General features: G+C 38.2%; 1 protein-coding gene across 1 annotated transcript in view; it reads right to left on the reverse strand.

Annotated features, from left to right (window-relative positions):
• Positions 1-23067, reverse strand: part of LOC129423771 (leucine--tRNA ligase, cytoplasmic) — a 37090-nt gene that overhangs the window by 11882 nt on the left and 2141 nt on the right. Inside the window, exons 6-26 of the mRNA XM_073871161.1 lie at positions 22868-23029; positions 22674-22786; positions 21873-21936; positions 21713-21780; positions 21146-21371; positions 20254-20341; positions 19741-19817; positions 18667-18720; positions 17732-17876; positions 17492-17565; positions 17311-17396; positions 17087-17152; positions 16908-16990; positions 16485-16623; positions 15187-15399; positions 14722-14779; positions 14321-14384; positions 13772-13955; positions 4633-4723; positions 4298-4438; positions 41-185 (exon numbers count right to left, since the gene is read on the reverse strand). Of these exons, the coding sequence (XP_073727262.1) occupies positions 41-185; positions 4298-4438; positions 4633-4723; positions 13772-13955; positions 14321-14384; positions 14722-14779; positions 15187-15399; positions 16485-16623; positions 16908-16990; positions 17087-17152; positions 17311-17396; positions 17492-17565; positions 17732-17876; positions 18667-18720; positions 19741-19817; positions 20254-20341; positions 21146-21371; positions 21713-21780; positions 21873-21936; positions 22674-22786; positions 22868-23029 (2341 nt within the window). The remainder of the gene's footprint in view (positions 1-40; positions 186-4297; positions 4439-4632; positions 4724-13771; positions 13956-14320; positions 14385-14721; positions 14780-15186; positions 15400-16484; positions 16624-16907; positions 16991-17086; positions 17153-17310; positions 17397-17491; positions 17566-17731; positions 17877-18666; positions 18721-19740; positions 19818-20253; positions 20342-21145; positions 21372-21712; positions 21781-21872; positions 21937-22673; positions 22787-22867; positions 23030-23067) is intronic.

Raw genomic sequence — 23067 nt, forward strand, 5'->3', positions numbered from 1 at the left:
AAAGCAGCTATTTTAGCATGATGTAATGTGAGTAAATAATCTTTCTTGCTTTTGGCTGGCTGCATGTAAGCCTTCAGACGCAGACGGAGGTCGTGGGCTGTGTCCATCAGATACTGCGAGGATCGGATCAATATCTCGTCCACCGGACCAGCAGTGGGCCAGCTAGCCTTCATTACAGAACTAGTCTATATAAAGAGAAAACACACGGCATGACGTTTTTAGGGGGTTTCAAAAGGATGGTCTATCCTGAAGAGGTTAACTGTGTAAGCTGCAGAATCCTCTTCATCTTTAGAGGTCATTTAGATATTTTAGTAACAGGTTTTAATTGTTAAAATTGGTAAATACATTAGCTAACATAAACAAAATTTTAAAAAAATAGCTGTTTATTTATTTATTTTTAATCGGTCTGCATCCCTTGTTTTTACCTTTTGTTTAGGGCATTCCTATTTTGGATTATGAAAAGCTCCCCACAATGGAACAAGACAATCTTTGTTTACATTTAAGATACATGCTTAAAAAAATCCTGCCTGTGAAATATAACTTGTTAAAGGTATAGCGGAAGATTTTCGTTTTCCGGGTGGATCACCTCTGTTATTGGTCATCCCAGATGTCAATCATTCTGATTATATGTTGACGTATAACCGTCGTACGTGCTCGCCTCTCGGTTCGCTTTCTGCACATGCGCACTTTCACGTGTATGTGTGTTGTGCTACGGTTTCAACCATTCATTGAAGCTCGCGTTCTCGCTGTGTTTTTTTTTCAAAATGTCTGAGGGTCGCAAGAGGAAAAGTGTCTACGAATTGTATGACAAGAAGAGAAAGGACTATAAAGAAAGAAACAAGACCAGACTGTTTATGGGAGACTATTTCACACGCTGGCTGCTGGTGTGAGCTAAAAGGACAGGTTGGGCTTCCCACGCGAAGTTTCTACAGGAAAGGTACATTTTGTCATGCTATTTGGAGAAATCCATTTAAAATCACTGCTAGTAAAAGTTGATGTAAGCTATGATTAGCGATGCTAGCCCTGGCACGAGTCACGAACCGCACAGACACGGTAAACATGCCGACAGCAACTTGTAAACAGAGCGAATAGAAGAACTAGGCTCCTGCATGTTCTCTCTCTCTCTCTCTCTCTCTCTCGTGCACGCGTTTAACAGGCGTTCCCTCTCGGGAGGAGGTAGAGAGTTTCGTGTGCATTTTTAAAAAAATACGGAGGGGCGGTTCTTTTAAATAATTCGGGAAAATCTTCCGCTATACCTTTAAGGTAAGCTTGCATACTTTTACTTGAAAGCCTCACAATGGTGCTAAGAAAACACCTTTTCTACTAAAGATTTAAGCAAAATGAAAACTCCAAATACAAATTACTTTACATCAATTCTCCAGGGCTGCATAACGATTAATCATGATTAATCGTTTGCAGAATAAACAATTTTGTTTACATCATATATGTGTGTGTGTGTGTGTGTGTGTGTGTGTGTGTATGAGTGTGTGTATGAGTGTGTGTATGAGTGTGTGTGTACTTTGTTTCATAATTATGCATATATGTAAATACACACAGATGCATGTAAATAATAAACAAATATTCACATGTGAATATAAATGTTTATATTTATATATAATTTATATTGTATATAAATACTTCATATACAGTATTGTTCAAAATAATAGCAGTACAATGTGACTAACCAGAATAATCAAGGTTTTTAGTATATTTTTTATTGCTACGTGACAAACAAGTTACCAGTAGGTTCAGTAGATTCTCAGAAAACAAACAAGACCCAGCATTCATCGTGTGCGCGCTCTTAAGGCTGTGCAATTGGGCAATTAGTTGAAAGGGGTGTGTTCAAAAAAACAGCAGTGTCTACCTTTGACTGTACAAACTCAAAACTATTTTGTACAAACATTTTTTGGGGGGGATTTAGCAATCCTGTGAATCACTAAACTAATATTTAGTTGTATGACCACAGTTTTTTAAAACTCCTTGACATCTGTGTGGCATGGAGTCAACCAAGTTGTGGCACCTCTCAGCTGTTATTCCACTCCATGATTCTTTAACAACATTCCACAATTCATTCACATTTCTTGGTTTTGCTTCAGAAACAGCATTTTTGATATCACCCCACAAGTTCTCAATTGGATTAAGGTCTGGAGATTGGGCTGGCCACTCCATAACATTCATTTTGTTGGTTTGGAACCAAGACTTTGCCCATTTACTAGTGTGTTTTGGGTAATTGTCTTGTTGAAACAACCATTTCAAGGGCATGTCCTCTTCAGCATAGGGCAACATGACCTCTTCAAGTATTTTAACATATGCAAACTGATCCATGATCCCTGGTATGCGATAAATAGGCCCAACACCATAGTAGGAGAAACATGCCCATATCATGATGCTTGCACCTCCATGCTTCACTGTCTTCACTGTGTACTGTGGCTTGAATTCAGAGTTTGGGGGTCGTCTCACAAACTGCCTGTGGCCCTTGGACCCAAAAAGAACAATTTTACTCTCATCAGTCCACAAAATGTTCCTCAATTTCTCTTTAGGCCAGTTGATGTGTTCTTTGGCAAATTGTAACCTCTTCTGCACATGCCTTTTTTTTAACAGAGGGACTTTGCGGGGGATTCTTGAAAATAGATTAGCTTCACACAGACGTCTTCTAACTGTCACAGTACTTACAGGTAACTCCAGACTGTCTTTGATCATCCTGGAGGTAATCATTGGCTGAGCCTTTGCCATTCTGGTTATTCTTCTATCCATTTTGATGGTTGTCTTCCGTTTTCTTCCACGTCTCTTTGGTTTTGCTCTCCATTTTAAGGCATTGGAGGACATTTTAGCTGAACAGCCTATCATTTTTTGCACCTCTTTATAGGTTTTCCCCTCTCCAATCAACTTTTTAATCAAAGTACGCTGTTCTTCTGAACAATGTCTTGAACGACCCATTTTCCTCAGCTTTCAAATGCATGTTCAACAAGTGTTGGCTTCATCCTTAAATAGGGGCCACCTGATTCACACCTGTTTCTTCACAAAATTGATGACCTCAGTGATTGAATGCCACACTGCTATTTTTTTGAACACACCCCTTTCAACTAATTCAACTAATTGCCCAATTGCACAGCCTTATGAGCGTGCATATCATGAATGCTGGGTCTCATTTGTTTTCTGAGAATCTACTGAACCTACTGGTAACTTGTTTGCCACGTAACAATAAAAAAATATACTAAAAACCTTGATTATTCTGGTTAGTCACATTGTACTGCTATTATTATGAACAATACTGTATAGATATTTTTTCTTAAAGGATTACTTTTTTAAATACGGCGCTTTTTTTGCCACATAAATTGCAGATTTCTGCATGCAAAATATGCGGGGCTTGCATGATTTCATAATCCCCGCATTTTCGTAGCAATAGGAATGTTGAGAAGTGACATAATTACGCGATGTGAACATCAATGAAAAGCTCCAAAAGCTGCAAACAGTTTTTGGAAGTTCATGCAGTTTTTGCAAGTTCACGCAGTTTCATCGCATAAATATCCCGCATATTCCATCACATTTTTTAAGAAAACGTGCCGCAAGATCAAGGATTTTTGCCAGCAACAATCACAAAAAAACTCTCCTAGAAGGACTGAGATGATAACACACCCCCATGTCACCCAGAATGTTGATGTCTTTCTTTGTTCAGTCAAAAAGAAATTAAGTTTTTTGAGGAAAACATTCCAGGACTTTTTCTAAATGACAATTGTTTTGCTAAATAAGACCCTCATGCCTCGTTTGGGATAGTTTAGAGCTCTTTAAAGCTGCGTTGAAACTAAATTTTTAAACTGCATTGAAACTGTTGAGGTCCAATAAATAAAAAATCCTGGAATGTTTTCCTCAAAAAACTTAATTTCTGCTTGACTGAAGTCAACATTTTGGATGACATGGGGGTAAGTATATATCTGGATTTTTTTTAAATTCCTTTAAAATAGAGTATTCCTTTAAAATGATGTGTGAATGTGTGTGTATTTATTTATATATACATAATTATTATACACAGTACACACACGTTTATGATGTAAACAAAATCGTTTATTCTGCAAACGATTAGTCGCGATTGATCTTTATGCAGCCCTACAATGCTCGATTTGTTTAGTTTTTTATTCTCAATCTTCGATGATGTCCTAACATCAGAAAGAGCAAGTAGGTCATAATTGACCAACATGAGCCCAGAGGAAGTGATATTCACTGCAATGCCTAAACAGGACCGCTCACAGTAAAATGTTGTGGTAAATTCCTTGTGAAAACAGCATAAAGGGGGTCTCACCTTCCCCAGCAGGGTCCAGGTGTGTTCACACAGGTGGGGGCAGATGGGAGCCAGCAGGAGTGTCTGGTACTCAATAAAGCGGAACACAAGATCTCGGTGCATGCCCTCGATGGCTAGCTCACGGTACTTATCCTTCGCAGCCTATGAAAAAACACAAACTTGTGTTGTAAAAACAGAACAGTCTCTATATATACTACTGACTGTAATTTATAAACATCAAATGAATGCTACTAAAGTCTCTCCAAAATAACTAAAATTGCTTTATATCTCTTTACTTAACCTAACAGATGTTGATTCAGACAGACAAGCTATTGATTTATCAGTCCATGTGTTACCTGGAACTCGAAGAAGCCGCTCTTCAATGCCTCTTTATACATCATCCTCTCGTAATGCTGCTCTGTTTTAATAATGCTGGAGTACATTTCACTGCACATAGAAGAAGTCAGGATTTCAAAAAGTTATAAAAAAGACATTCACAAAAAGTAAATGTTTGACAGAACTATAAAACAGAGGTCTACAACCATTTTTAAAGGCATGAAGAGAGAGGAGGAGCAATGTACCCCCAGTACATGTATCAAATTAAGACTAGATTAACATTCTTTGTTATGATGGTTACTTTACAAATATATACAATTATCATGGTTTTTTGTATACACATATACATACTGTTAACATACAAGAATTAATGTTTATTTTATAGATTTTAATAGGGGAACCTTAATTTTAATTAAGTTTTATTTTATAATATAACTGGATTTCAGTTCACTTTTTTATAATTTCTGTTATTAGCCTATTAATGCATTTTTGTATGATGCCTAATTAAAAAAATAATTAATTCATAAAAAAATATTTAAAGGACTCCTAGTAATACCAGGCCCTGGAACCCCTGTTGAAGACCCATGCTATAAACCAATGTAATCTCACGCAACTTATTCACAACACAGTTGAAAACAACAACAAAATAAACTTAACATGTCATGTTTTATAAATTCGGTGCTGTAAAAATAGGCAATATGTAAAATTAAAAGTATGAATATATGCACAATCCTACAGGCAGGATAAATTCCTGCATATGAGAGATGGATCTCTAGATATTATTAATATGACAGGTGCTATGAGGCGATGACCATGGAGTCTGTTTTAAGGTCTTGACGCTATTTGCTTTCTATTAGACATTAACCGTTGTGTCCTTTCTCATCTTTCTAAAAAAAAAATGTTTGTACTATGAGCAAATGGTGAGTCAAACTACATTGCTCCAGCAGCGCATGTGTCACTTACAGTATTGTTCAAAATAATAGCAGTACAATGTGACTAACCAGAATAATCAAGGTTTTTAGTATATTTTTTATTGCTACATGGCAAACAAGTTACCAGTAGGTTCAGTAGATTCTCAGAAAACAAATGAGACCCAGCATTCATGATATGCACGCTCTTAAGGCTGTGCAATTGGGCAATTAGTTGAATTAGTTGAAAGGGGTGTGTTCAAAAAAATAGCAGTGTGGCATTCAATCACTGAGGTCATCAATTTTGTGAAGAAACAGGTGTGAATCAGGTGGCCCCTATTTAAGGATGAAGCCAACACTTGTTGAACATGCATTTGAAAGCTGAGGAAAATGGGTCGTTCAAGACATTGTTCAGAAGAACAGCGTACTTTAATTAAAAAGTTGATTGGAGAGGGGAAAACCTATAAAGAGGTGCAAAAAATGATAGGCTGTTCAGCTAAAATGATCTCCAATGCCTTAAAATGGAGAGCAAAACCAGGGAGACGTGGAAGACAACCATCAAAATGGATAGAAGAATAACCAGAATGGCAAAGGCTCAGCCAATGATCACCTCCAGGATGATCAAAGACAGTCTGGAGTTACCTGTAAGTACTGTGACAGTTAGAAGACGTCTGTGTGAAGCTAATCTATTTTCAAGAATCCCCCGCAAAGTCCCTTTGTTAAAAAAAAGGCATGTGCAGAAGAGGTTACAATTTGCCAAACAACACATCAACTGGCCTAAAGAGAAATGGAGGAACATTTTGTGGACTGATGAGAGTAAAATTGTTCTTTTTGGGTCCAAGGGCCACAGGCAGTTTGTGAGACGACCCCCAAACTCTGAATTCAAGCCACAGTACACAGTGAAGACAGTGAAGTGTCACGGCTCCTCCCCTGTCTTGCAGGCGTGGTTCTTACTGCAGGCAGCAGAGGGTTGTTGGTAATTGGAGCCACCTGGGCTCAGTGTATTTAAACTGCCACACTAACCATTTTTCTCTCTCTCTCTGCTCCTCCAGGTATGATCCTGTTTGTTTGTTCTTTTGTAGTTTTTACTTAGTTTTCACTCAGTCATGTTTACACATACAGACTTATGCATCCATGCACTTTACATACATCCTATATTATGACATTTTCACATTTCATTCTTTTGTGTTAAGTTTATAAGTTTTGTTTATAATAAAGAAAATACCTTGTGGCCTATACCTGTAGTTGTGTCCCCTCATTATTTGCCACAGGCTATGAGTCGGCCTGTGACAAGTGGGGGCTCGTCCATAGCCTAAGTTAAAGTTAATTGTACTTTAGTATATTTAGGTTAACATATTTTTTTTTATAGTAGGATTGAAGTTCTAGTTTGTCTTTGGTTTATTATTTGTAGATTTGTTTATTTGTATTTTGGCATTAGTTTGGCTTATTTGACTACTGTTTTGTAGTAATTTGGGTTAGTAGTTTTATTAAGTTCAGATTGCCAATTTTTTTGTTTAAGGGGATGCTTGGGTTAGGCCATTAGTTTTGGAGAGAGCAGGGAGAGCCATGTATTTTTTGTTTAGTTAGCTTTGTAGCTAATTTGGTTAACAACTCACTCTGGGCCTTTTCTGGGTTTGTTGTCCAGGTAGGAGTCCTCTCCTGTTGAGGTTTATCAGCGAGTGTCAATAGGAGGCTCGTGGTGTTTTTTTTTTTAGGTGGCAGTGAACGTGGGTAGAGCTTCCCTTTCCCTTATTTCCCTACATCGGCTCGGGAGCACCTCCGTGGAAGTGGGGGGGCTGCCAGTTTCTGGTCGTCTTTTCCACTCCACTGGTTTTGTGTGCATAAAACCCCACCACATGTGACTGCACGAAGACTAGGGGTCAGTTAGTTGTTTTTGGAGGATAGTGGGGAGTGGCTCCTGTCCTTAAACCCAGACTGGCAACAGGTGAGTTGAGTTTTGTTTTTGGCATTTGTAATGAGTTGTATTGATTGAGGAAAATGTCTTCCTTTTTGAGTAGTTTTGTTCAGGCTCCTTCAGAGTTAGCCTTAGATTTGTGTACTAAGGAGCAGTTAATTAGATAGCTGAACATTATCACATTGAAATTGTTGATAAAAAACTTAAAGACACTGTTAAAGTTGCATTAAAGCAAGGTCTTAAGGAAGTAGGTGTTCATTTTGATCAGTCTGCTAGTGGTGAGGGTGCAAGTTTTCAGGGTAGCCCTTCATTAACTTTTGAGCAGCAGAAAGAGCTGTTGCTAATGCAGTTGGAGTTAGCACGATTGCATAATGCTAATAGACCAGCAGTACCACAGTTTGATGTTTCACAGAATCTTCGCTTGTTGCCTACATTTGATGAGTCAGATCCAGATACATACTTTATTTGATTTGAGCGTATTGCAGAAGCTAGAGCTTGGTCAGATTTGGACAGGACTATGTTGTTGCAATGTGTACTTACAGGTAAAGCACGTGAGGTTTTTTTAGCACTGAGTGTGGCTGACAGTAAAGTTTATGCTAAAGTTAAATCAGTAGTTCTGAAGGTCTACGAGCTTGTGCCGGAGGCATATCGTCAACGTTTTCGTTATAGGAAAAAGTTAGATTCACAAACCTATTCTGAGTTTGTTCGTGATTTAATTTCTGCATTTAATCGGTGGTATACAGCTTCTGAAGTTAGCACTTTTGAGGATCTAGCTAACTTAATTGTGTTGGAACAGTTTAAAGATTCTGTGTCGGACCAGGTTGCTACATATATTAATGAACGTAAAGTTAAGTCTCCAAGTGATGCAGCAGTTCTTGCAGATGAGTACAGGTTAACACATAAAAGCTATTTTGAGTCAAATAGTGCCATGTACCATAAAAATAATTTTATTCCTAGGAATAGTAGGTCCTCTTTTTCTGGAGCTTCTTTCCAAAGGCCGCAGCAGAAGGTTGGTTCTGGGGGATATAAACCTTCAGTTGATGATATTTGTCGCTACTGTTTAGTTGAAGGACACTGGAAGAAAGATTGTCCTCTACTTAAATCAAAGCAGTCAGGTCAAATTAAACCTGCAGTGATTGCAGCTCCCGTTACAGCTTCTGACTACCAATGTGAGCTTTTTCAGCCACTAGTTCAGTTTGGTTCTCGGTCTTCTCATGGTGATTTTTCTGCCTTTATTTCAGATGGTGTAGTGTCCCTGGTAGATGGCAGCCAAGATGTTCCAATTAAAATCTTAAGAGACACGGGGGCTTTAGATTCTTTTATTTTAGAATCTGTTTTGCCATTCTCTAAGGAATCTGATACTGGCAGTTGTGTAATGGTATGTGGCATGGGTTTAACTCCATTCTCTTCTCCTTTACATAAAATAACCCTAAAATGTGGTCTGATAGAGGGTAATATAACTGTGGGGGTTAGACCCCAGCTGCCAGTAGAGGGCATCCATATGATTTTGGGGAATGATTTGGCAGGTAGTAAGGTGTGGGCAGTTGGTAAACCAAACATCTTCAAGAAGCTACCTTCAGTGTCCTGTGCAAGTGTAGCTCCTGATTGCAGCAGTGCGTCTCCTGAGGTATTTCCAGTTTGTGTTGTTACCCGCTCTGCCTCTTGTAAGGAGGTTGAGAGTAAGCCAGAAAGTCTTGAGTTGCCAGTTAAACTCCAGATAGAACAATTGATTAGTTCTAGAGATTCATTGGTAGCTGAGCAAAAGGCAGATATTACTTTGACTGACCTGTTTGATAAAGTGGTTCCTGATTTAATGGTGAGGAATAGTGCTCAGTGTTATTTTCTTTTGGATGGGCTGTTGGTCAGAAAATGGGTTCCATACTGTAATCAGGGTCTAGGAGAACCAGTTTTTCAAGTAGTTGTACCTACTACTTTACGAAATAAAGTGTTGCAAACGTCACATGGTGATGTGGCAGGTCATATGGGTGTTTGTAAAACTTATGATCGCATACTCCGTTACTTCTTTTGGCCACGTTTGAAGCGGGATGTAGCTCAGTTTATTAGAACTTGTCATACGTGTCAGTGCACAAGCAAGCCAAACCAGGTTGTAAAGCCAGCACCTTTATATCCAATCCCAGCCATAGGGCAACCTTTTGAGCATCTTCTTATTGATTGTGTTGGGCCTTTACCACGGTCCAAGTTAGGCCATAGCTACTTGTTAACTGTTATGTGTCAAGCAACTAGATATCCAGCAGCTTTTCCCCTGCGTAACATAACTTCAAAATCAGTAGTTAAAGCATTAACTCAATTTATTTCAACATTTGTGATTCCAAAAATCATTAAGTCAGATCGAGGGTCTAACTTTACATCTCATTTATTTGCTCAGGTTCTCAAACAGCTTAAGGTTAAACACAACAAGTCTACTGCATTCCATGCCCAGAGCCAGGGAGCTTTGGAACGTTTTCATCAAACGTTAAAGTCCTTGCTTCGTGCATACTGTACAGAACTGTCTGCAGATTGGGAGGAGGGGTTACCCTGGCTGCTACTGGCTGCTCGTGAGGTGGTGCAGGAAAGCACAGGGTTTAGCCCTAATGACTTGGTGTTTGGTCACAAGGTTCGTGGGCCGTTAGCGGTACTACAGGATGGTGGTTTGCCTGAGGAACCACCTCGGAGCCTTATTGACTATGTAAATGGTTTTAGGATGAAGTTGTATAAGGCTGGTGAACTGGCGAAAGAAAAACTACAATGTGCTCAGAAGAAAATGAAACAGAAATATGACAGACAGGCTGAGCTGCGTGAGTTTAGTCCTGGTGATCGTGTACTTGCTCTTTTGCCTCTGGTAAGTTCACCTTTTCAGGCAAAGTACTATGGTCCTTTTACAGTGTTGCGCAAAGTTTCAGATTTGAACTATCTTATTGAAACCCCTGGTCATAGGAAGTCCTCTAAATTGTGCCATGTGAACTTGCTAAAATGTTATTATTCCCGTGATTTGAGCAAAGTGGAAGGTACTCTAGCAGTGAGGTCAGCGTTGACTGCTGTTTCAGTCACTGCATCTTATGGCATTAACTTTGTGGAGGGTGGAGAAGAAGAGGTAGTTAGGGTTTCGGATGAGGTCTTACAGGGTCGGTTGAAAAACTCCCAGACTTTGCAAAACCTTGATGTTTTGATAGACCATTTAGACTCTGAGAAACGTGAGGAATTGTTATCTCTTATTAGAAGCTACCCCGTTTTGTTTTCTGACACTCCATCTCAAACCCATTTAATTGAGCATGACATAGACATTGGAGATGCTAAGCCTATCAAACAGAGATTCTATCGAGTATCTGAGGAGAAGAGAAAGCAATTGGAAACCGAGGTGCGGTATATGTTGGACAATGGTATTGCTGAGCCAAGTTCTTCAAATTGGGCTTCACCCTGTATTCTGGTCAAAAAGTCTGATTCCACTTTTAGACCCTGCACTGATTATAGAAAGGTAAATAATGTCACTAAGGCAGACCTTTACCCTCTTCCAAGGATGGAGGACTGTATTGATCAAGTCGGGGCAGCAAAGTATGTTAGCAAATTTGATCTTTTAAAGGGATATTGGCAAGTACCCCTTACCAAAATGGCTCGTGAGATTGCTGCCTTTATCAATCCATCTGGAGTGTTATCTTACACAGTGATGCCTTTCGGCTTACGAAAAGCTCCAGCCACTTTCCAGAGGCTGATGAATCAGGTGGTCTCAGGTCTGGAAGGGTGTGCTGTGTATCTGGATGATGTGGTCGTCTACTCAGACTCCTGGGAGGACCATGTCCAGAGAGTTCAAGCCCTGTTTGAAAGACTGGTGTGGTCCAGGTTAACTGTTAATTTTGCAAAGTGTGAGTTTGCCAAAGCTACTGTTACATACCTAGGCAAGGTTGTTGGCCAGGGTTTTGTTTGTCCTGTGGAAGCCAAGGTTCAGGCTGTGAAGCAGTTTCCACAGCCTTCTTCAAAGAAAGAATTGATGCGCTTCCTGGGAATGGTGGGGTACTACCGTGCTTTTTGTAAGAATTTTTCTGTAGTAGTGGCCCCATTGACCAATCTATTAAAGGCCAAGGCTGAATTTATCTGGTCCACCCAGTGTCAAGAGGCATTTGATGCAGTTAAGGTTCTTTTGTGTTCGGCACCCGTGTTGGCAGCACCACATTTTGGGAAACCTTTCAAATTGCAGGTAGACGCCAGTCAAATAGGTGCTGGGGCTGTGCTTTTCCAGGAAAATGAGGACAATGTTGAGTGTCCAGTTAGTTTCTTTTCCAGGAAATTTAATAAGTACCAGAAAAACTACTCTGTAATAGAAAAGGAGGCGTTAGGACTCATTTGGGCTCTACAGCACTTTGAAGTCTATGTTGGTTCAGGTTTGACTCCTTTAACGGTGTTTACTGATCATAACCCACTCATTTTTCTGAAGTCCCTGCAAAATCCCAACCAGCGCTTGATGCGGTGGGCTTTGTTCTTACAACCATTTAACCTTGATATTAGACACATTAGTGGTAAGGATAATATCATTGCAGATGCCTTGTCTCGAGCTCCTTTAACCTAGTTTGTATCTCTTCCCTCTGTTGACCCCTGCTTGCTGTCTTTTCCTTTCTCTTGAATTGCTCCCTAGGTGCCAGGGCTGCTGAGTTGGAGGAGTGGACACTCAGTTGGGGGACACAGGGAAACCACTAGGAGCTGGGACTTGTTTGTTTTTTTTTTTTTTTTTTTTTTTTTGGGCTGAGGGTGGGACCCTCATTTTAAGGAGGGGGGTGTCACGGCTCCTCCCCTGTCTTGCAGGCGTGGTTCTTACTGCAGGCAGCAGAGGGTTGTTGGTAATTGGAGCCACCTGGGCTCAGTGTATTTAAACTGCCACACTAACCATTTTTCTCTCTCTCTCTGCTCCTCCAGGTATGATCCTGTTTGTTTGTTCTTTTGTAGTTTTTACTTAGTTTTCACTCAGTCATGTTTACACATACAGACTTATGCATCCATGCACTTTACATACATCCTATATTATGACATTTTCACATTTCATTCTTTTGTGTTAAGTTTATAAGTTTTGTTTATAATAAAGAAAATACCTTGTGGCCTATACCTGTAGTTGTGTCCCCTCATTATTTGCCACAGGCTATGAGTCTGGTGCAAGCATCATGATATGGGCATGTTTCTCCTACTATGGTGTTGGGCCTATTTATTGCATACCAGGGATCATGGATCAGTTTGCATATGTTAAAATACTTGAAGAGGTCATGTTGCCCTATGCTGAAGAGGACATGCCCTTGAAATGGTTGTTTCAACAAGACAATGACCCAAAACACACTAGTAAACGGGCAAAGTCTTGGTTCTAAACAAACAAAATTAATGTTATGGAGTGGCCAGCCCAATCTCCAGACCTTAATCCAATTGAGAACTTGTGGGGTGATATCAAAAATGCTGTTTCTGAAGCAAAACCAAGAAATGTGAATGAATTGTGGAATGTTGTTAAAGAATCATGGAGTGGAATAACAGCTGAGAGGTGCCACAAGTTGGTTGAGTCCATGCCACACAGATGTCAAGAGTTTTAAAAAACTGTGGTCATACAACTAAATATTAGTTTAGTGATTCACAGGATTGCTAAATCCCCCCCAAAAAATGTTTGTACAAAATAGTTTTGAGTTTGTACAGTCAAAGGTAGACACTGCTGTTTTTTTGAACACACCCCTTTCAACTAATTGCCCAATTGCACGGCCTTGGGGGCGTGCATGTCGTGGGTGCTGGGTCTTGTTTGTTTTCTGAGAATCTACTGAACCTACTGGTAACTTGTTTGCTACGTATCAATAAAAAATATACTAAAAACCTTGATTATTCTGGTTAGTCACATTGTACTGCTATTATTTTGAACAAGACTGTATATAAATGCGAGTTTTGTCATAGCTTGCTTCAAGTTCAGAAAACTTTACAACTATTAGCATTATGTGCGAGAAGAGCTTTCTTTATTTGGCAATGCAGCTCCTCGTGCAAGCCTCGAGAGACCTCTGCTGCATGAGCATAGAGCGCGCTAGCGACAGACAGAGAGAGAGAGAGTGCGACAGACAGAGAGAGAGAGAGAGCGCGCACGTAAGAGAGACCTGCTGTGTATTCACTGGCACTTATTATGAAATTACAGAAATTACTTGTTAATTTGTTATGAGTGGATTATGTTTCTCTGTCACACTCAGTCTAACATGTGGGAGTGCAGAGTTAACCACGCCTCTATTTACATTTCACGGTATTCATGGAATAGAAAAACGTGTTAAGCCTGATATTTTATTTCATGATAACGGAATACATCTTTATACCGCCCAGCCCTAGCTCCAGTGTTACCTAACGAATACTCGGTCATTAAAGGTGTCTGCTGGTCCGGTCCTCAGGTTATTTTGGTTGGCGATCATCTCTTTCACCCAATCCACCCATGCATAAAGTCGCAGGATTCCAGCATCCGCCATGGCCTCGACAAAGTTAGCATCCTCAACTGTGTCTCCTGCATCAGCCAGAGCCAGACGCATGCCTGAGATATGTTAGTGAAACAGAAGTGAAAGTCAAATTATGCCAACAAAATAAAAAATAAATCTCTCTGGCAGATTTGGTTTGAATAAAATAAACTCTACTGCAATTGGTCAGCCAGTGCGGTTCATTTGAGTAAGGGTGTGGTCACACTGCACTTTTAATACACATGCAAATGCATTAGATTAGAAACACAACCTCATATGAATTTGTATATGAAGGCGTGTGACCAACAGATGATCAATAGATCAAAGTGTGATCATTTCAGGTGGACAATAGATTGAAAATAACAGTATCGCACAATCCTATTTTGCACAATAATATGAATATTATTGGATATTATAGTATGAATATACATGGAGCGCTTACCATCTGCAGAAAACTTGGCAATAGCTTGACTTAAAGTGAGGAAGTTGCCAGTGGATTTGGACATCTGGTGGACAAAAAACATGGATAAACATGGCTGCTCTCTCTCCCTACTTCTCTGCCTCTCTCTTTCTCTCTTTGTGTCAACTTTTTTTTACTTTGTTTTTTTTACTTTTGCAAAAACCTTTCCTATAAACTTTTATTATGCTATTAACAACCGTTTTTACAAAGCAGATTAAGGAGGATTGTCAATATTTGTGATGCCATTATCACAAATGTATAACTAAAAACAAACACACATACTTTATTACACAAACAAAATTTCATGAGACAGACAAAGTGAAGATCAAAGGAAGGGCAGAAAAAAATGTATCTTACAAGATAATAAAGAAACTTTTACTCACCTTTTCAGAGTTTAGCAAAAGATGACCATTGGCTCGTACCGCTTGTGGCCATTTTCCACTATAGGGGCAGAAAAAAACATCAACAATAAATATACAAAGTGCCCCTCTTTGTATTAAAGCATTTAGCAACTGTTTTATTAAAAGCAAATTACAGTGAATTCAAGATACACCGGGGAAAATAAGTATTTGACACACCAGCATTTTTATCAGTAAGGGGATTTTCTTTCTTTAAATACACTTCATTGTTTCCTTGGCCTTGTGTTTGTCCATCCTCTTTTCATTTTCAGGTGAAATTTGTGTCAATAGCCCACGTAGAAATCCCCTTACTGTTAAAAATGATGTGTCAAATACTTATTTTCCCCGCTGTATGCTTTACCACCCTTGCACATATGTAAAATATATATAAATGAAATCTACAGTCTGTGTATACTCCACACACAAAATACTCAGATAAGAGTCGTGTACCTGTCATTAGGCCACATGGCTACATGGTTGTACAGATAATAGGAGAGGTGATTGGGCACCAGGTCTTTTCCTGACACCCTCACATCTACAGGATACCAGTATTCAAACTCTCTCCTGAGCTTCTGCAGGCGGTCTTTCGGGATGTCTGTCTTTGGAAAGAGTGCGGTTTTAAAGAAGATGTAATCCCACACTTCCCTCGTCATCTGCTCGGGTCTATGGGGAGAAACAGTGTTTATCTCTAGCATTTTGTAAATTACTATTTTTATCCTTGTAACACTGTACAATGTATCAAAAAATTATGGTGGTCATAAACCACAACAATTTCTATTTTATTTTTGCTTATATTTGATTCATCAACAGTATGATTATTTTTTATTTTACTCAAGCTAAATTTTGCATGCTTTGCTTAAGTATATTTATTTGCTGGTTTGTTTATTTTATTTTTAAACCAGAACAAACAAACTTCACAGACAATGTTAATGCATATAAAGATAAACCTAAAATAGTTTATCTAGACACAAATATATAAAAGTTGTATCACCAAAACAATTTATTTGCCATGAAGTAAAGCTTGAACAATCTTTACAATATGGTTCCACTTGTTAACATTAGTAAATGGATTAGATTAGCTAACATGAACTAACAATAAGCAATATAGTTTTTCAGCATTTATTAATCTTTGTTAATGCTAATAGTTATACATGTTAGTTCATTGTGTTTTAACTAATGCTAACAGTTACAACTTTCGATTTTAAAAATGTATTAGTAAATGCTAAAATTAACATGAACTAAGAATAATAAATGCTGTAGATGGTTTTTCATTGTTAGTTAATGTTAACTAATGCATTTACTAATGTTAACAAGTACAACCTTATTGTAAAGTGCTACATATATATGATTTTATAAGAATAATTGTCATGTCTACTATTACAAGTAAATCAAACAATATCAAAATGTATTAATAGTGCATTATTAATTTAATAATAGCTTAATAAAATGTATAAAAAATATTATTAGCAATTTACAATCCTTCCATCACAAATTTGTATTACGAATATACATTTTATGAGATTTTTTTTACCATGTATTGTTCTCATTTGCACAGTTTCTGTGTTTAATTTTTTTATTTATTTTTTAGTCAAATTAATAATAAATTTGAACTGAACTGAATTATTAACTATTTTAAAGATCACTTCTATGTTTGGATTTACAAAATCTGTAGTGTACGGTTTCTTTGTAAAAATGTAGCAATAAACTTTTTAGCCGTTCTCCTTAAGTGGATCCGAAGCTAATAATACCTTATTCCCAGCGGTGAGGGTCCTTGTCCGTTGAGGACCCCTCCTTGGAGAAGATGTGCCACAGTGTAGAAGGCCATGTAGATGGTGGAGTCCGACAGGGACTCAATGAGCCATTGTTCATCCCATGGCACCCGGGTTCCTATGGGAACCAAACGCATAAAAGATCTCAAAAATCAAGAGAGCTCTCTCTCAGAGGAACAGCAAGAAAATTGCTGATGCTATCGCTGAGTGGTTTGGGGGCACAAGAGCAAAGAAATGAGCGCATTAAAAAAGAACTACAGATGGGCCTTGTCCTTATGAAAAGACTTTGATTAATATGGGCTGCATACAAAGGTGGCCATCTGAAAATAGTTATTGATGTCTGAATACAATCAAACATTAGAAGAATTTGCTTGCTAACAAAACAGATAAGCAGATCTTTACCTAATCCATATGTTCTGGAGCAGGCGTGGTCCTGAAGCCAATCCAAAGTTGCTTCAAAGTTCTTCCTGGTTTCATCGCAGAACCTGAAGACCAAAGCATTCCATATTTCCACATTCACAACAACAACAATCTCCGAGTATCTATAAGACAGACAAACAGTGCGTGTAAGACACACTCACGTCTCCAGAGATGCCAGAAGGTCCGTAGCTTGTTTTTTCCATTCCACATTGCCGTAATCCAGATACCTGAGAGATAAAGTCACCAGTCACTGTCTGAGAAACCAATTCAGTCAAGGTATCCCTGATGTCAAGTCACTATGATAACAGCCAGACTCTAACCTCAAAGGATGTAACGTAAGAGAGGATGTAACATAATACACGTACTATATGAGCTAACCACTAACCATTGATCGCATAGCGCCACCACGCATTCATCTGCAGAGCGAGACAACACTTGCTTCTCTGGCTCCATGTAGATCAAAGCTTCACCCTGACAACACAACAACATGATGGGACATACATCAACCACTTTGGCATCATAATAATGCTAAATATAGGACTAATGGTGAAAAAGATCAAACCAACTTTTTCCACCATCATCTTCTGAATGGGTTTCTTCACATCCTGGACCTTCTGCCCCTTGAAACCCTCAACTAACATGATCTGGCAAAACAAAATATGGTAAGAGCAATTAGATCTAATAAGTGTCCATCCCTTACAAAAGTGGACTTGAACCAGTACCCACCCCTAAAAATAAAAATTTAAAAATAAGTGACTTATTCCATATTCATAATCTATTTGAGAGATGTTGGTGTACAGATGACCTGATCCCTTCGTAAAAGCCTTTGAGGTAGACTTTCTCTTTGGCTTCGGCAAGCTTTTCTCTGTCATTTTGGCTTTGAATCTTTAGCTCATCACAAACCAGAGGAGCCGACAGGTTTCCATATCCAGGAATCTCAATGATGGGAACCTGATGGGAACACGGATCATTAGATTCACCAAATCTAGAAAGATTACCCAAAGACTTCATGAAAATGCATATCCTGTGGAAACAGGAAGTAGTGGCAAGCCTTTAAGTTTGCAATGTAGCCAGCAAAAACAAAAAAATTAAAAGCTGAGAAAAAAATGAGTGCCGGGCAAAGATTAATCGCGATTAATCGCATACAAAATAAAAGTGATTTTTTTGCAATATATATGTGTGTGTGTACCGTGTGTAATTATTATGTATATTTAACCACACACACATTCATATATTTATTTCAGAAATGTTTTATTTATATATAATTTTAAAAAATGTATATATATATATATATATATATATATATATACACACACACACACACACACACACACACACATGTAAATGTTTCTTAAATACATACATAATGGGTGTGTGTGTATTTATATATGCATAATAATTACAGACAACACACACTCATAAATTATGCAAAACATCACTTTTATTTTGTATGCAATTATCGTGATTGATATTTGCCCAGCACTGACAACCACAGACACAAACCATGATTTGCTACCCATATTGCCAGTCGAAGGCAGGTACTATTTTATAATTTAAGGGGAGGGCACACTTTCCTTCTAGAGAAGACTTTATTGGACAAACATTTGAGAGGTGCAAGATGAGTATCTGTTAAAAAGTTTATCTTATCAAGTACATTAGTATATAAACAGTTTTAAAACTAAGACAAACTACTTCTAGTTTTGATTTCATGGGGATTGTGAGGAGTTTTTAGTATTCTTACCGGGTCAAAGGGTAGAACCATATAATCCTGAATGCCATACTTCTCTCTTAAAGCCTAAAAAAACAAGATTTGTCACACAAGGATCAGCCATTTTTGTAATAATATATATAGCATTTGCATGTTTTGTATTTATCTTTGTTTATTACACGGCTCGTTGGAATGCTTAATTCTGATTGGCCAGTCACAACATTTGCAGGTTTGTTTTTCCCAGATAACAACCGCTTAAAATGAATAACGGTAACCCGGATGCTGCAAATAATTTTGACAGGTACAGTTTAACTTTACACAAAATTAAATATAAATTGTGTTTTTATAACATGTATGACATTAAATTTACAAATAATAAAATCAAATAGTGTGTCCGTGACGTTTAAACATCTTGTCTTATCACCAAAAGTAAACAGGTTTTTCCTCACGGAAGGTCTGCATTTGTTAAATATTAGCAAATAAAATATATCAAATCAATATTTTATGTTCCTTATATTACTTATTAGGTAAACAGCCGTGTAATAAGCGGGAATATGTACAGGCCGTTGGTTATTTTTGTGAAATAAGCCCCTTCAGTGTAAAACAAGAGCACTGCTTCGCATCGGGTCTTGATCAGGGCTCATTTCTGCGATAACAATCTGACGTCTATACATTATCCCCTATGAAATATACAATTTCTGATATACAGTTCCTCTTAAACAATGATGATCATAATTAATCAATGAATGAAATGTAAAAATCTGAATATAGTATTGAAACAATACTATGTTTCCTCAACAACAACAAAAAAAAAAAACATGCATTTTTATATTAACTTAAAAATAATAATGCATACAAGCAGAGCTACAGTATGAACTTCTCATGTAATCTAATGAAAAACTTAAAACATCAAATGAACATTTACACCCAGTTATATTTCAATTTAAGAAATCCCTAGCTTTCGCCCATCTTTTTCCATCTGTGCACAGCGCAACTTATAAGAAACATCGTCCGTCTCTCTGGGAACTTAACTTTAAAACCAACCAAATAAAAAACGTTAAAAGTGAATGAACAAAAAAATGAAATGGTCTAAACCGAACACAACACCTGTTTCTTTTTGATGTCCCTCAGAGCGGCGATATCATCCGGCGCGTCTGATGGCACACTGGTGACAACTCCAGTACCTGCGTTGACAAATAAGATTTCAGCATCTTTTATAATGAATGAACGCACTCCAAACTATTGATGTCACACTTACACAAAAAAACTACTTTTCAGCCCACTTGTCTCAGAATCACAGGCAAACAACAACAATCTATATTAACATTTGACATTTCAATTTCAAGGAAGGCCTTTTTCAGGGTAACAACGAGAGCCCAAGGCAAAAAAACAAAACAAAAAAAACTGAATAATTCTCAGGCATGGAGCAGCCTGTGTTTGGAGTAATGTGGCCATCACCGCCTGAAGGCTTCATCCATTAAGAGTCATTTCCATATTCCATTTCTATACCACTTTCATTTTTGCCTTTCAAAACATAACGTAAATGCCGTTACGGATGCATCTTGTCAGCAAGGGGTAATGTAATGTGATGAGGTGATATTATGGGGTGGAGTCAGATACCTTTGTCTTCTTTGATAGTGAGCATCGGCAGGGCATAGATGGTCTTGTAGGAAGTAAGAGGAGCGCTCAGTGCACAACCAAGGATGTCCTAGGAAAGTAAAGTGAGCGTATGTGAGGAAAACAATGAGGGTACTGAGAAATTATAGATATTTATACAATTATTTGCTTGTCATGAGGTTGGTATACAAGTGTAAATGCCTTGATTCTGCATAGAGATGTCAACAAAATGAAACCGTCGGTAATGTCAAATGTCACTTTTACATGGTGTTTGGACCTAAATGTGTTTTCAATCAAAAAAATCCACCCTCTTCTTCTTTTTCAAACCCTGTTAAACCAAAGCAGTCACATTAGACATGCCTTTCTGATTCTCTTGTGACATCACACAAAAAAGCCCCGTCCATAGCCACTGACTGGATCATTTTACCCATGTATTCACATGAATCAGATCTATTTTAACTGATAGGGGCATTTTGGACAGGTATTTTGAGCTGAAACTTCACAGACACATTGTAGGCACACCTGAGCCTTATATAACATCTTGTAAAAATAGGCATTTGAAATAGGTTGATCATATCAAGGTCACCCAAATATAGGAGGAAAAATAAGAAATTGAAATTTTGCACCCACACAAAATAAGCTTTTCTAAATCAAGATATTCTGCATGTAAAATCTGCATATTTTACATTTTCATTACAATTAAATGTACAGATTAATGTTAACAACAGACAAAAAATCTGTTGAAACTTAAGACAACACAACTAACTAACTAACTAACTAACTAACTAACTAACTAACTAACTAACTATTTTAACTGTATTATAGAAATGTTTTTTCCCTCCTTACATTCCTTTCTTTGGTTTTAAAGTAAAGCTGATGTGTGTGAGAAACAAACCTGGCCCATAATCTGCATGATAACAGGAATCTGGCCGTTGTCTTTGGTGAAGCCCTGATAGGACATGTTCCTGGCCGAACGCTGGGTACAGATGAACAGTTCACCGCTGGCTGTCTCAAACACTATGTACTTCATATCCGGACGAACCCAGCAGTTCGTCTGACCGAACATGGTTTCGGGTCTCAGAGTTGCAGCTACCAGAAAGATCTTCTTGCCTTTAAGACCACTGAGAACGTTCCAAAAAAAAATAAAAAACATTCAGCGTGAAAACTTTAGTAACCAAGAACTAGTTAATTCATACATACATATAAATTAATCATAATCAATGTTGGGGGAGGGGCAATTTGGCATCTCCAATTTACCTAACCTGCATGTTTTTGGCCTGTGGGAGGAAACCCGAGTACCCGGAGTAAACCCACGCTGACACAGAAAGAACTTGCAAACTCCACCTGACCTAGCCGGGGGTTTGAACCAGGGACCTTCTTACTTTGAAGGTGCTACCCACTGAGCTGCCCCACCATTGTTTTAAAGGAATAATAAAAATACTGTTCTGTTATGGTACCTTACCTCAGTTTAGATGGATAAGGTTCATTGATCTTCATCTTGATGAGGGTGTATTCTTGCGGGGCGACTCCCTGTCACAGAAAGAGTTTTACTCCATAGGAAAGATAAAAACTAGTTATTTTATGATAATTAAAGGACTTATTAGATGAAAACCAATGGCCACCTCTCCTGTCTGTCTATCATGATCCATGCAGGGCTGCCCATCTTTGGGAGAGTATATTGTGTATCTGTAATAAACCAAAAGAGAGGAGTTTTAATTCTAAAATCCTAATGAGCATTTAACTTTTTTTAAAACATACAGAGCCCACAAAGACATTAAAAAGTGTATTAAATAGGACACAAGAAGGCAAATGATGATAGACTTGAGATGATTTTTATTTTTTGGCCATTTTTGCAATTAACCAACTGCCATACATAAAGTCACAAATCTGAGCCTTTTTAACTCTTTCGCCGCCATTGATGAGATATCTCGTCAATCAAGAGAAAACGCTTCCCTGCCAATGACGAGTATTTCCGGCTTTCCGCAATACCGCTATCATCCACTAGGTGCCCTTTCGCAACTTTTTAAACCCCAAAGTATTGCCCTATGGCAAGCGGCTGCATGTCCGTGTCTGTTTTAAATATCGCTCTGAATGGGATCTCTATGAAAAGTCCGTCACAAAAATGGAATTATCTCTGCTTTTTGCTCAAAATGTGGTGTTTTTGCAGAAACCTACCCCCATATTCAAAAGCTGATTACAAAAAGAACTACTGAAGGTTGGATGAAAAGTTTTTATTGTTTGAAAGCAGAGGGTCTGTTCTTTCATTTGGTATATTGTATGTTTATACATTTAAAGAAGAACATTTTCTGGGAGGCATTAAACTTTTGTGAAAATCATGAAAAACGCAGGCGCTGGCTGGCAATTTTTTTAAAACGCTGGCGGCGAAAGAGTTAAAGTCCTGTTCAAATTGTTTAAATATGTACCTCTTGCCAAACTTGATTTTATTCCTCTCTTTCAGAGTGACAAATTGCCACCTTACAAATGAGTCATAAAAGGGGTTCACATCCGTCGTGATAAAAGAACGACGCCAATCGACCTACAACATCAATGGACACAATGTCAAATTTACAACATATGCATTATAAAATAGTGGCTTATATAAAATGTCTGCTCATACCTTAAGACCCATTTTCTTCAGGTCGTCCACAGCAAGAGGAGGGAAATAATCCAGCCAATGTTCGGCATCGGCAAACTTCACGATCTCATCGTCACTAAGCCCCAGAGATCTCATGATGTCCCACTGAAACTTGGAGCTTCCAGACTTTGCTACAGCTTTGCTCTAAAAATGGCATGACATAAAACAGAAGTTTGACCGAA

This window comes from Misgurnus anguillicaudatus, chromosome 9, assembly GCF_027580225.2.
Source record: "Misgurnus anguillicaudatus chromosome 9, ASM2758022v2, whole genome shotgun sequence".
In the NCBI taxonomy this organism is placed as follows: domain Eukaryota; kingdom Metazoa; phylum Chordata; class Actinopteri; order Cypriniformes; family Cobitidae; genus Misgurnus; species Misgurnus anguillicaudatus.